This window comes from Tachyglossus aculeatus, chromosome 21, assembly GCF_015852505.1.
Source record: "Tachyglossus aculeatus isolate mTacAcu1 chromosome 21, mTacAcu1.pri, whole genome shotgun sequence".
Taxonomy (NCBI): domain Eukaryota; kingdom Metazoa; phylum Chordata; class Mammalia; order Monotremata; family Tachyglossidae; genus Tachyglossus; species Tachyglossus aculeatus.
In genome coordinates this window covers 45,238,723-45,252,117 of record NC_052086.1, presented here as the reverse complement: position 1 = coordinate 45,252,117, position 13,395 = coordinate 45,238,723, and the positions used below count along the sequence as shown (strand labels likewise).

General features: G+C 51.6%; 1 protein-coding gene across 2 annotated transcripts in view; it reads right to left on the bottom strand.

Annotated features, from left to right (window-relative positions):
* RASAL1 (RAS protein activator like 1) overlaps positions 1 to 12,997 on the bottom strand; it is a 40,695-nt gene extending 27,698 nt beyond the window's left edge. The window contains exons 1-4 of one of the 2 annotated variants that reach the window (XM_038763506.1): positions 12,471 to 12,997; positions 3,438 to 3,494; positions 1,067 to 1,180; positions 95 to 156 (exon numbers count right to left, since the gene is read on the bottom strand). In XM_038763506.1, the coding sequence (XP_038619434.1) occupies positions 95 to 156; positions 1,067 to 1,180; positions 3,438 to 3,494; positions 12,471 to 12,535 (298 nt within the window). In that variant the 5' untranslated portion in view covers positions 12,536 to 12,997. The remainder of the gene's footprint in view (positions 1 to 94; positions 157 to 1,066; positions 1,181 to 3,437; positions 3,495 to 12,470) is intronic. The other variant, XM_038763507.1, reaches the window with a different exon arrangement.
* Positions 12,998 to 13,395: the final 398 nt, after the last annotated feature.

Here is a 13,395-nt window from a genome sequence, read left to right as displayed (position 1 = left end):
TGCCCCGCCTTAGGAGGTGCCCCCTACCCCCGAGGGGCTGTGGAATCCACCCCAGGCCGCCTCCCCAGGGCCCCAGGCCGGGCTCACCGCCCACCTCGGGGGTCCGCCGCGATGGCCTCCTTGCTCAGCGAGATCTTGCCAATGACGTCATCGTGGCTGGCAAAGCAAAGGGAAGGGGGAGACACGGGGCCGGGGTCAGCGCCACCCTGGGGGGTCCAGGCCTGCGGTCTGCTGCCGTTGCCCAGATCCTGGCTGGTCATCATCATCATCATCAATCGTATTTATTGAGCGCTTACTATGTGCACAGCCCTGTACTAAGCGCTTGGGAAGTACAAATTGGCAACATATAGAGACAGTCCCTACCCAACATTGGGCTCACAGTCTAAAAGGGGGAGACAGAGAACAAAACCAAACATACTAACAAAATAAAATAAATAGAATAGATATGTACAAGTAAAATAAATACTTGTATTTATTATGGTCCTGCCTTGATGTGTCCCCTCTGACCACAGACTCATAGGGGAATAAATGAGGCCCGGGTCTAGGATTAGGGGAAAAAGAGGGGGTGCGGGGAGCAGGGCTGCTCCCCATTGAGTCCCAGAGTGGCGGGGGGGTGAGCCGGGGGAGATCCCGGAGAGCCAGGGGCCGAGGGGTCCCAGGACCCCAGTCCGGGGTGAGGGGTCAGGAAGGAATAATAATAATAATTTTAGTATTTGCTAAGCACTTACTATGTGCCAAGCACTGTTCTAAGCACTGGGGAGGATACAAGGTGATCAGGTTGTCCCATGTGGGGCTCACAATCTTAATCCCCATTTTGCAGATGAGGTAACTGAGGCACAGAGAAGTGATTTGCCCAAAGTCACACAGCCGACAAATGACGGGGCCGGGATTTGACCCCCTGACTTCTGAATCCCAAGCCCATGCTCTTTCCACTGAGCCACGCTGCTTCTCGAGAAGACAAGGTCCAGCCCCGGAGTTACCCCCCTGACCCAACCCCCCACCCTTCCTTCACGGCCCAGCCCCTCGCCCCCTCTCCCCTCCACCCTGGCCTAGCCCCCAGACCCACCCAATGGTGTCTTCGTCCAGCACGTAGAAGGCCAGGTGGTGGAAGCCGAGGGGCAGGTGCAGTGTGAACTCTTCCCCCCAGAACGGATTCAGACTCCTCCACACTGTTGCAGTCCTGGGGGCCAAGAGAGGGGGGATGGAAGATGTGGGCGAGGGGGGAAAATGGGAGAGGGGGGTCAGAGGAGGGAGAGGAGAGCCAGAAGGAGTTGGAGGGTGTTGATGGGGGCAAGTCACTTAACTTCTCTGGGCCTCAGTTACCTCATTTGTAAAATGGGGATTAAGACTGTGAGCCCCATGTGGGACAACCTGATCATCTTGATGATGATGATGGCATTTATTAAGCGCTTACTATGTGCAAAGCACTGTTCTAAGCGCTGGGGAGGTTACAAGGTGATCAGGTTGTCCCACGGGGGGCTCACAGTCTTAATCCCCATTTTACAGTTGAGGTAACTGAGGCCCAGAGAAGTGAAGTGACTTGCCCAAAGTCACACAGCTGACAATTGGCGGAGCTGGGATTTGAACCCCTGACCTCTGACTCCAAAGCCCGGGCTCTTTCCACTGAGCCACGCTGCTTCTTGTATCCTGCTCAGCTCTTAGAACAGTGCTTTGCACACAGTAAGCGCTTAACAAATGCCATCATTGTTATGGGGGTCGGAGGGAGGAAATGAGGGGCAGAGGGTGGAGGTCGAGGTCGGAGGGGGTTGGAGAGGGGATGGGGGAAGGCAGGGAATAGTAGGGGAGGGGGCCATAATATGAGCGTCCCGCCAGGCTGTGCGGAAATGAGGGTCTCAAACATCCTCTCCCCCAGCGCTTTGCCCCTTCCCCCCGACCCGACTCACCTATTGCTTCTAATACCTGCCGACCCCCCACCCAGGGGTGTTAACTGCCCCCCTCCCAATGCCCAGAGCTCAGGGGCCAGGGCCGGGACAGCCTGGCTCACCTGGGAGTGCAAAGGGGCGCGGGGGGGATGATTGGATGGATGGATGGATGGATGGATGAATGGATGGATGGATGGATGGGGTGTGTGTGTGTGTGCGTGTGTGTGTGTGTGTGTGCGCCATACAGGGGCGGTGGGCGGGCAAAAGGCGCTGTGCGAAGTGATTTTCCAGGGACCCGCGCTCTTTGACTGCTTTATTGCTGTAACGTACTTTCCAATAATAATAATAACAATAATAATGGCATTTATTAAGCGCTTACTATGTGCAAAGCACTGTTCTAAGCGCTGGGGTGGTTACAAGGTGATCAGGTTGTCCCACGGGGAGCTCACAGTCTTCATCCCCATTTTACAGATGAGGCAACTGAGGCCCAGAAAAGTGAAGTGACTTTCCCAAAGTCACACAGCTGACAATTGGTGGAGCCGGGGTTTGGACCCATGACCTCTGACTCCAAAGCCTGGGCTCTTTCCACTGAGCCAGGCTGCTTCCAAGAGCTTAGTACAGTGCTCTGCACACAAGTAAGCGTGGGAAGCAGCGTGGCTTAGTGGCAAGAGCACCAGCTTGGGAGTCAGAGGACGTGGGTTCTACTTCTGGCTCCGCCACTTGTCAGCTGCGTGACTTCGGGCAAGTCACTTCTCATCTCTGTGTTTCATTTATCTCATCTCTACAATGGGAATTAAGACTGTGAGCCCCATGTGGGACAACCTGATTACCCCAGTGCTTAGAACAGTGTTTGGCACATAGTAAGCACTTAACAAATACCATCATTAGGTGTAGCAGTAAGCGCTCCATAAATATGGAGCCGTTGTCCCCCAGCCCATGTCATCCCCCTGGCCTGGAATGCCCTCCCTCCGCACATCCGCCAAGCTAGCTCGGTTCCTCCCTTCAAAGCCCTACTGAGAGCTCACCTCCTCCAGGAGGCCTTCCCAGACTCAGCCCCCTCCTTCTTCTCCCCCTCCTCCCCCTCGCCTTACTTCCTTCCCCTCCCCACAGCACCTGTATATATGTATATATGTTTGTACGTATTTATTACTCTATTTATTTATTTTATTTCTACACATTTATTCTATTTATTTTACTTTGTTAATATGTTTTGTTTTGTTGTCTGTCTCCCCCTTCTAGACTGTGAGCCCGCTGTTGGGTAGGGACCATCTCTATATGTTGCCAACTTGTACTTCCCAAGCGCTTAGTACAGTGCTCTGCACACAGTCAGCGCTCAATAAATACGATTGAATGAATGAATGAATGAAATATGATTGAATGAATTCGCAGTCCCCGGCTCCCCCGCTCCCAGACCCAGAGTGAGGTTTCCAGGATTCCAGAAGACCCCCCTACTCTTCCTCACCCCTCACCTGGTCATCCCCCTTCCCAACCTTCCCCTCCGCACCCCTACATGGCCATCCTCCTTCCCGGGTCCCCCCCACTCCGCCCTCCTACCTGGCCACAACTTCGTTGTCCACTTTAATGAGGCAGTAAGGGTCGCTGCTGCCAGAGCTGGGAATGGGAAGAGGGGAAGGGGCAGCAGGAAGGAAGCAGATGGAGAAGGATCAGGGCCACCGCTGACCACTGGAGAGACTCTCCCATCGCCCCCCCCCTCCGGTGCCCCTTTTCCCCCCTCCCGGAGTCGTCCCCCCCATCCCCAGTATTCTGGGCATCAGCCAGGCCTGCGCGATGGTGCGGGATCAGCGAAAGAGTTCAGCCTCCCTCATCTCCCTCAGATGCGGGCGACATTCTGGGAAAGGCAAAGGCAGAAGAAGGGGCACCAGAAGCCCATCCCGTCAGTTGAAGCCACAATTAAGCTGGAGGAGAACCCAGGAGTCCCAAACCACCAGCGCTTAGAACGGTGCTTTGCACATAGTAAGCGCTTAATAAATGCCATCATTATTATTCAGCCCTGTACTATGAGCAGAGCACTGTACTAAGCCCTTGGGAGACAAGAAAGAGACACACCCTTCCCACAGTAATAATAATAATGGCATTTATTAAGCACTTACTATGTGCAAAGCACTGGGAGGTTACAAGGTGATCAGGTTGTCCCACAGGTGGGCTCACAGTCTTCATCCCCATTTTACAGATGAGGTAACTGAGGCCCAGAGAAGTTAAGTGGCTTGCCCAAAGTCACACAGCCAACAAGTGGCAGAGCCGGGATTAGAACCCATGACCTCTGACTCCCAAGGCTGTGTGCTCTTTCCACTGAGCCACGCTGCTTCTCTCAAGACAACGAACTTTTCCCTTCCCGACCCCCTCTCTGACCATCAGGAGCCAGTGGCCTGTACCTCACAACTCTCATCATCAATTGTATTTATTGAGCGCTTACTGTGTGCAGAGCACTGTACTAAGCGCTTGGGAAGTACACGTTGGCAACAAGTTGGCAACTCTGTACCAACTCTGTACCCCTCACCTGAGAGAGCTGAGAGAGACTAAACTCCTGGTCTCACCGATGACCCCCATCCACAGCACCCCACAGGTGAGGGTCCACCCACTCCCTCCCCCACAACACACCGGAGAAGCAGCATGACCTAGTGGCAAGAGCCTGGATTTAGGAGTCAGAGGACGTGGGTTCTAATCCCGGCTCTGCCCCTTGTCTGCTGTGTGACCTTGGGCAAGTCACTTCACTTCTCTCAGCCTTAGTAACCTCATCTGTAAAATGGATAAATAGCAATAATAATGGTTTTGGTTAAGTGTTTACTTTGTGCAAAGCACTGTTCTAGACTGTCTAGAAGCGATCTTCTAGACTGTGAGCCCACTGTTGGGTAGGGACTGTCTCTATATGTTGCCAACTTGTACTTCCCAAGCGCTTAGTACAGTGCTCTGCACACAGTAAGCGCTCAATAAATACGATTGATTGATTGTTCTAAGCACTGGGGAGTATACAAGGTCATCAGATTGTCCCACGTGGGGCTCACTGTCTTAATCCCCATTTTACAGATGAGGGAACTAAGGCACAGAGAAGCTAAGTGACTTGCCCAAAGTGACACAGCCGACAGCCGCAACATCGCCAAGATCCACCCTTTCCTCTCCATCCAAACCACTACCCTGCTGGGTCAATCTCTCATCCTATCCTGACTGGATTACTACATCAGTCTCCTCTGATCTCCCATCCTCCTTTCTCTCGTCACTTCAGTCTATACTTCACACTGCTGCCCGGATCATCTCTGTGCAGAAACGCTCTGGGCACGTTACTCTCCTCCTCAAAAATCTCCAGTGGCTGCCAGTCAACCTATGCATCAGGCAGAAACTCCTCACTCTCAGCTTCAAGGCTGTCCATCCCCTCGCCCCCTCCTACCTCACCTCCCTTCTCTCCTTCTACAGCCCAGCTCGCCCCCTCCGCTCCTCTGCCGCTAACCTCCTCATTGTGCCTTGTTCTCGCCTGTCCCACTGTCAACCCCCGGCCCACGTCCTCCTCCTGGACTGAAATGCCCTCCCTCCGCCCATCCACCAAGCTAGCTCTCTTCCTCCCTTCAAAGCCCTATTGAGAGCTCACCTCCTCCAGGAGGCCTTCCCAGACTGAGCCCCCCTTTTCCTCTTCCCCTCCCCATCCCCCCACCCTACCTCCTTCTCCTCCCCACAGCACCTGTATATATGTTTGTACAGATTTATTACTCTATTTATTTTACTTGTACATATTTACTATTATATTTATTTTGTCAGTGATCTAGCTTTACCTCTATTTATTCTGATGACTTCAGCATCATCAATCGTATTTATTGAGCACTTACTGTGTGCAGAGCACTATACTAAGCGCTTGGGAAGTACAAGTTGGCAACATATAGAGACAGTCCCTACCCAACAGTGGGCTCACAGTCTAAAAGGGGGAGACAGAGAACAAAACCAAACATACTAACAAAATAAAATAAATAGAATAGATATGTACAAGTAAAGTGACTTGACACCTGACCACATGTTTTGTTTTGTTTTGTTGTCTGTCTCCCCCTTCTAGACTGTGAGCCCGTTGTTGGGTAGGGACCGTCTCTATATGTTGCCAACTTGTACTTCCCAAGCGCTTAGTACAGTGCTCTGCACACAGTAAGCACTCAATAAATACGATTGAATGAATGAATGAATAAATGACAGGTGGCAGAGCCGGGATTAGAACCCACTATCTCTGACACCCAAGCCTGGGCTCTTTCCACTAAGCCATGCTGCTTCTCTCATTCATTCATTCTTTCATTCAATAATATTTATTGAGCGCTTACTGTGTGCAGAGCACTGTACTAAGCACTTGGGAAGTACAAGTTGGCAACATAGAGACAGTCCCTACCCAACAACAGGCTCACAGTCTAGAAGGGGGAGACAGACAACAAAACAACACATGTGGACAGGTGTCAAGTTGTCAGAACAATAAGCCCCACGTGGGCCAACCTGATTACCTTGTATCTACCCCAGGGCTTATAACAGTGCTTGGCACATAGTAAGCACTAAACAAGTATACCAGAATTATAATTATTACCCCATTTCCCAGGCTTCCCCCACTTCCCCAGCTCGACTACCCTGCTGCTCGCCCCAGTCGGGCAAGGAGAAGGACTGTTCCTTTCCTCCATTGGCTCAGCTGCTAGGCTACTGTTTGCTCCAAAGGCCTTAGCCCCGACAGGAGAAGATTGCAAACTGTAAACTTGTTGAGGGCAGGGAACATATCTATTTATTGCTATATTTGTGCTCTCCCAAGCGCTTAGTACAGTGCTTTGCACACAGTAAGTCCTCAAGTATGCGTACGATTGAATGAATGAATGAGTGAATAAGGAAAAAGGTTGCGTCTTCGGGGCCCTGGGAAGGAGCACTTCCCTCCAGGCTCTGCACTGGAATCCAGGGGAATTTGAGGGCCTCCAAGCTCTGATCCAGTCCTGGCTGCATAAATCCCCCACCCCAGACCCTACCTTTATTGAATGAATGAATGAGTGAATAAGGAAAAAGGTTGCGTCTTCGGGGCGGTTCAGTGGAAAGAGCCTGGGCTTTGGAGTCAGAGGTCATGGGTTCAAATCCCGGGTCCACCGCCTGTCAGCTGTGTGACTTTGGGCAAGTCACTTAACTTCTCTGTGCCTCAGTTCCCACATCTATAAAATGGGGATTGACTGTGAGCCCCTCGTGGGACAACCTGATCACCTTGTAACCTCCCCAGCGCTTAGAACAGTGCTTTGCACATAGTAAGCACTTAATAAATGCCATTATAAAAAGAAAAGGAGCACTTCCCTCCAGCCTCTGCACTGGAATCCAGGGGAATTTGAGGGCCTCCAGGCTCTGATCCAGGCCTGGCTGCATAAATCCCCCACCCCAGACCCTGCCTCTACTCCTTTCCTGGCCCTAATCCACCAGCCCCTTGGTCCAACCCGGAAAGACCGGCTCCCTGCCCGCATCGGTTACCGGAGTGTCCGTGCGGCCAACCGGGGAAAGTGTGGACTCAGCGGGATGTGACCTCCATAGGGGCTCAGTCGGCCTTTACCTTGGCGTGACCACCCCTCTCGGCCCCCACAGCTGCTGGTGGGAAAGAAGGTTGTGCCCCCCAATCCCTGCACCAGGAACCATACTCCTAACTTTCCCTCTGCCCACCCTGGGGCCATATTCCTGCCCTTCTTACCACTCTCCCACCCCTACTCCCACTAAGCCCACTGTCCTACCTCAGGTGTGGAACACCCTCCCTCCTCAAATCCCCCAGACAATGACTCTCCCCATTTTCAAAGCCTTACTGAAGGCCCATCTCCTCCAAGAGGCCTTCCCAGACTAGGCCCCACTTTCTCTCATCTCCCATTCCCTTCTGCATCACCCTGACTTGCTCCCTTTGCTCTTCCTTTCTCCACCCCACAGCACTTATGTACATATCTGTTTATTTATTTATATTGATGTCTGTTCATTTGTATTGATGTCTGTCTCCCCTCCTCTAGACTGTGAGATCGTTGTGGGTAGGGTTTGTCATTCTTTATTGCTGCATTATACTTTTCCAAGCGCTTAGTACAGTGCTCCGCACACAGTAAATGCTCAATAATTTTTTTATGGTATTTGTTAAGCGCTTACTATGTGCAAAGTACTGTCCTAAGCGCTAGGGGTCTTTTAGACTGTGAGCCCACTATTGGGTAGGGACTGTCTCTATATGTTGCCAACTTGTACTTCCCAAGCGCTTAGTACAGTGCTCTGCACACAGTAAGAGCTGAATAAATACGATTGATGATGGTAGGGGGATTCAAGGTGATCAGGTTGTCCCACGTGGGGCTCACAGTCTTAATCAGCGTGGCTCAGTGGAAAGAGCATGGGCTTTGGAGTCAGAGGTCATGGGTTCAAATCCCGGCTCCGCCAATTGTCAGCTGTGTGACTTTGGGCAAGTCACTTCACTTCTCTGTGCCTCAGTTACCTCATCTGTAAAATGAGGATTAAGACTGTGAGCTCCCTGTGGGACAAATTGATCACCTTGTAACCTCCCCAGCACTTAGAACAGTGCTTTGCACATAGTAAGCGCTTAATAAATACCATCACTATTATTATTAATCCCCATTTTACAGATGAGGAAACTGAGGCACAGAGAAGTTAAGTGACTTGCCCAAAGTCACACAGCTGACAATTGGTGGAGTTGGGATTTGAACCCATGACCTCTGACTCCAAAGCCGGTACTCCTTCCACTGAGTCACGCTGCTTCCAACGTGCTTATTCAAATAAGATTGAATTAATAAATTCATTCATTCATTCATTCAATCATATTTATTGAGCACTTACTGTGTGCAGAGCACTGTACTAAGCACTTGGGAAGTACAAGTTCTCAAGCTTCTAGACTGTAAGCCCATTGTTGGGTAGGGACTGTCTCTATATGTTGCCAACTTGTACCCAAGCGCTTAGTACAGTGCTCTGTACACAGTAAGCATGCAATAAATACAATTCATTCATTCATTCATTCAATCGTATTTATTGAGCGCTTACTGTGTGCAGAGCACTGTACTAAGCGCCTGGGAAGTACAAGTTGGCAACATATAGAGCCGTTCCCTACCCAACAGCGGGCTCACAGTCTGGAAGAGGGTGACAGACAACAAAACAAAACATATTAACAAAATAAAATAAATAGAATAAATATGTACAAGTAAAATAAATAAATAAATAGAGTAATAAATACACAAACATATATACGGGTGTTGTGGGGAGGGGAAGGAGGTAAGGCGGGGGGGTGGGGAGGGGGAGGAAGGGGGACATATTCATTCAATCGTATTTATTGAGTGCTTACTGTGTGCAGAGCACTGTACTAAGCGCTTGGGAAATGCAAGTTGGCAACATATGGAGCCGGTCCCTACCCAACAGCAGGCTCACAGTCTAGAAGGGGAGGACAGACAACAAAACATATTAACAAAATAAAATAAATAGAATAAATATGTACAAGTAAAATTAATGAATAGAGTAATAAATATGTACAAACATATATACGTATATACAGGTGCTGTGGGGAAGGGAAGGAGGTAAGGAAGGGTGGGGGGATGGGGAGGGGGAGGAGGGGGAGAGAGTAAATAATGAGAATAAATGAATGAGACCGATGCTTCTGCCCTGCCCTCCATTCTCAACCCCCATCCTTACCCCTCCAGGTCTCGGAGTGGAGTGAGGCTGTGGGCTTCCATCAATCAATCAATCAATCAATCAATCAATCAATCGTATTTATTGAGCGCTTACTGTGTGCAGAGCACTGTACTAAGCGCTTGGGAAGTACAAGTTGGCAACATATAGAGACAGTCCCTACCCAACAGCTGGCTCACAGTCTAGAAGGGGGAGACAGAGAACAAAACCAAACATACTAACAAAATAAAATAAATAGAATAGATATGTACAAGTAAGATAAATAAATAAATAAATAAATAAATAAATAAATAAATAAATAAATAAATAAATTCCATCCCTCCGGGCCCTCCTCCATCATCACTCTCCCCCATCCCCAGCCCCGAGGGGTGCAGTGCAGCAAACCTCTCTGGAGAGGTCTCTCTGGGAGGACACCGAAGGGAGGAGAGCTAAGCGGCTTGCCCATTTCACAGCTGTGGAAACTGAGGCAGAGTAGGGGGCAGGACGCCAGCTCATTCATTCATTCAAGCCACTTGTTTGCTGTGTGACCTTGTGGGTCACTTAAATTCCCTGGGCCTCAGTCACCTTTTCATTCATTCATTCAATCGTATTTATTGAGCGCTCACTGTGTGCAGAGCACTGTACTAAGCGCTTGGGAAGTACAAGTTGGCAACATAAAGAGACGGTCCCTACCCAACAGTGGGCTCACAGTCTAGAAGGTGGAGACAGAGAACAGAACAAAACATATTAACAAAATAAAATAAATAGAATAAATATGTACAAATAAAATAAATAGAGTAATAAATACATACAAACATATATACATATATACAGGTGCTGTGGGGAGGGGAAGGAGGTAAGGCGGGGGGGATGGGGAGGGGAAGGAGGGGGATGGGGATTAAGACTGTGAGCCCCATGTAGGACAACCTGATTACCTTTTCATTCATTCATTCATTCAATCGTATTTATTGAGCACTTACTGTGTGCAGAACACTGTACTAAGCGCTTGGGAAGTACAAGTTGGCAACATATAGAGACAGTCCTTGTATCTACGCCAGAGCTTAGAACAGTGCTTAATAATAATAATAATGATGGCATTTGTTAAGCGCTTACTATGTGCAAAGCACTGTTCTAAGCGCTGGGGAGGATACAAGGTGATCAGGTTGTCCCACTTGGGGCTCACAGTCTTAATCCCCATTTTATAGATGAGGCAACTCTCTCTCTCTCTCTCTCTCTCTCTCTCTCTCTCTCTCTCTCTCTCTCTCTCTCTCTCTCTCTCCCACCCCCCCACCCCACCCCCCTCCGGACCCTCGGCTGGAGAAGGGGTTTGGGAGGATGGTGCGCTGGGCCAGAGTTTGGAGAGGGACGGATTGTCGTAGTGTACTTTCCCAAGCGCTTAGTACAGTGCTCTGCACCCAGTAAGCGCTCAATAAATGCGATTGACTGACTGACTGACTTTCCAGTCTTTCCCTCCCAGCTCCGGCTCCGAGCCCAGGGCCGTCGGGCCACCTGGAGAAGCAGCGTGGCTCGGTGGAAAGAGCCCGGGCTTTGGAGTCGGAGGTCCTGGGTTCAAATCCCGCCTCCACCACTTGTCAGCTGTGTGACTTTGGGCAAGTCACTTGACTTCTCTGGGCCTCAGTTACCTCATCTGTAAAATGGGGATGAAGACTGTGAGCCCCCTATGGGACAACCTGATCACCTTGTAACCTCCCCAGCTCTTAGAACAGTGCTTTGCACATAGTAAGCGCTTAATAAATGCTATCATTATTATTATTATTACTTCCCCGTCTCCAAATCCAAGCCAGTTTTTAGCTGACCAACGTCCACCCACTAGTGGAGACCCTTCACTCCACTCCAACCTTTGTGCCTCCCGGACGTTTGTGGGGGGCAAGGGAGGGGTAAAGACGCTCCCTGCCTGACACCGGGGTCCCCAGATCGCCCCTCGGTAGCCCCTTCCCCTCCACGTCTTCGGGTAGGGCCGTTGTGGGCAGAGGTTTTCTCTCTTTATTGCCGTATTGTACTTGCCAAGCGCTCAGTACAGTGCTCTGCACACAGTAAGCGCTCAATAAATACGATTGAGTGAATGAATGAATGAATGAAGGTCCCCCAGACCCGAGTGCTGACCCTATCGCTCTCACCCCCGCTGGTCAACCTGGAGAAGCAGAATGGTAATAATAATAATAATAATAATAATAATGGCATTTATTAAGCGCTTACTATGTGCAAAGCACTGTTCTAAGCGCTGGGGAGGTTACAAAATGATCAGGTTGTCCCAGAGGGGGCTCACAGTCTTCATCCCCATTTTACGGATGAGGTAACTGAGGCACCGAGAAGTTAAGTGACTCGCCCAAAGTCACACAGCTGACAAGTGGCAGAGCCAGGATTCGAGCCCATCACCTCTGACTCCAAAGCCCGGGCTCTTTCCACTGAGCCATGCTGCTTCTCTATAGTATAGTGGTATAGTGGGTAGAACACGGGCCTGGGAATCAGAAGGTCATGGGTTCTAATTCGTCTCCCTCACTTATCTGCTGTGGGACCTTGGGCAAGTCACTCCACTTCTCTGGGCCTCAGTTACCTCTTGTATAAAATGGGGATCGAGACTGTGAGCCCCACGTGGGGCAGGGACCCGATTTGCTTGTATCTACCCCAGCGCTTAGTACAGTGTCTTGCGCATAGTAGGCGCTTAGCAAATACCATGATTATTATTATTATTCCTTGCAAGGAAGCTTCCGAGAACCGCAGCTTCTGGTCCGGCCTCGGACCGCCCCCTCCTTCCCCAGGCCCCCCAAGGATGGGGGTTGGGGGGGGGGTGCGAGGAAGAGGAGCTGCAGGGAAGGAGGGTGCTCTGTACAGTGCTCTGCACACAGTAAGCGCTCAATAAATACGATTGATTGATTGATTGATTGAAGGAGGGGAAGGGAAAGGTGGGAAGGGGAGAGGGGAGTCACTTACACGTCTTTGGAGGGCAGGTCTCTCCCCTCTACCACGCGGAAGCTCAGAGAGGTATTCCGGGACATGCCGACCCCTAACTCTCCGAGGGTGGGTAGGGGGAAGGGGGGTCCCGAGCGGATTGGGGGTCGGCCACGGAGGGGAGGAGGGAGAAGGGGGCGAAGAGGAGAGTCAGGACAGCTCCCGGGGCTGGCCCCGCTGCATGTCTTGGGGGCTGCTTCCCCGGCCTCCCGGTGTCCCAACAGTGCGGAGCAGAGGAGGGGATCCCTCCACCCCCTGCTCGAAAGAAGGCTGGGGGATCCCTGGACGGCTGCTCCGGCAGGGAGGAGCGGGATACAGGTGGCCCCGGGAGGGAGAAGGGGGAGCCGCAGCCGCGGCCGGGGGAGAAGAGAGCGGATCCCGGGGAGGGAGAAGGGGAACCGCAGCCGCGGCCGGGGGAGAAATAGAGCGGATCCCGGGGAGAAGGGAGGAAGGGGGAGTCGGAGCCGCGGGAGAAGAGAGCGGATCCCGGGGAAGAGGAAGGGAGAGTCGGACCCGGGGGAGAAGAGAGTGGATCCCGGGGAGGAGGAAGGGGGAGCCGGAGCCGGGGGAGAAGAGAGCGGATCCCGGGGAGAAGGGAGGAAGGGGGAGTCGGAGCCGGGGGAGAAGAGAACAGATGCCGGGGAGAAGAGGGAGCCGAATCAGGAGGAGAAGAGAGCAGATCCCGGGGAGAAGGGAGGAAGGGGGAGTCGGAGCCGCGGGAGAAGAGAGCGGATCCCGGGGAGAAGGGAGGAAGGGGGAGTCGGAGCTGGGGGAGAAGAGAGAGGATCCAGGGGAGGAGGAAGGGGGAGCCGGAGCCGGGGGAGAAGAGAGCGGATCCCGGGGAGAAGGGAGGAAGGGGGAGTCGGAGCCGGGGGAGAAGAGAACAGATCCCGGGGAGAAGAGGGAG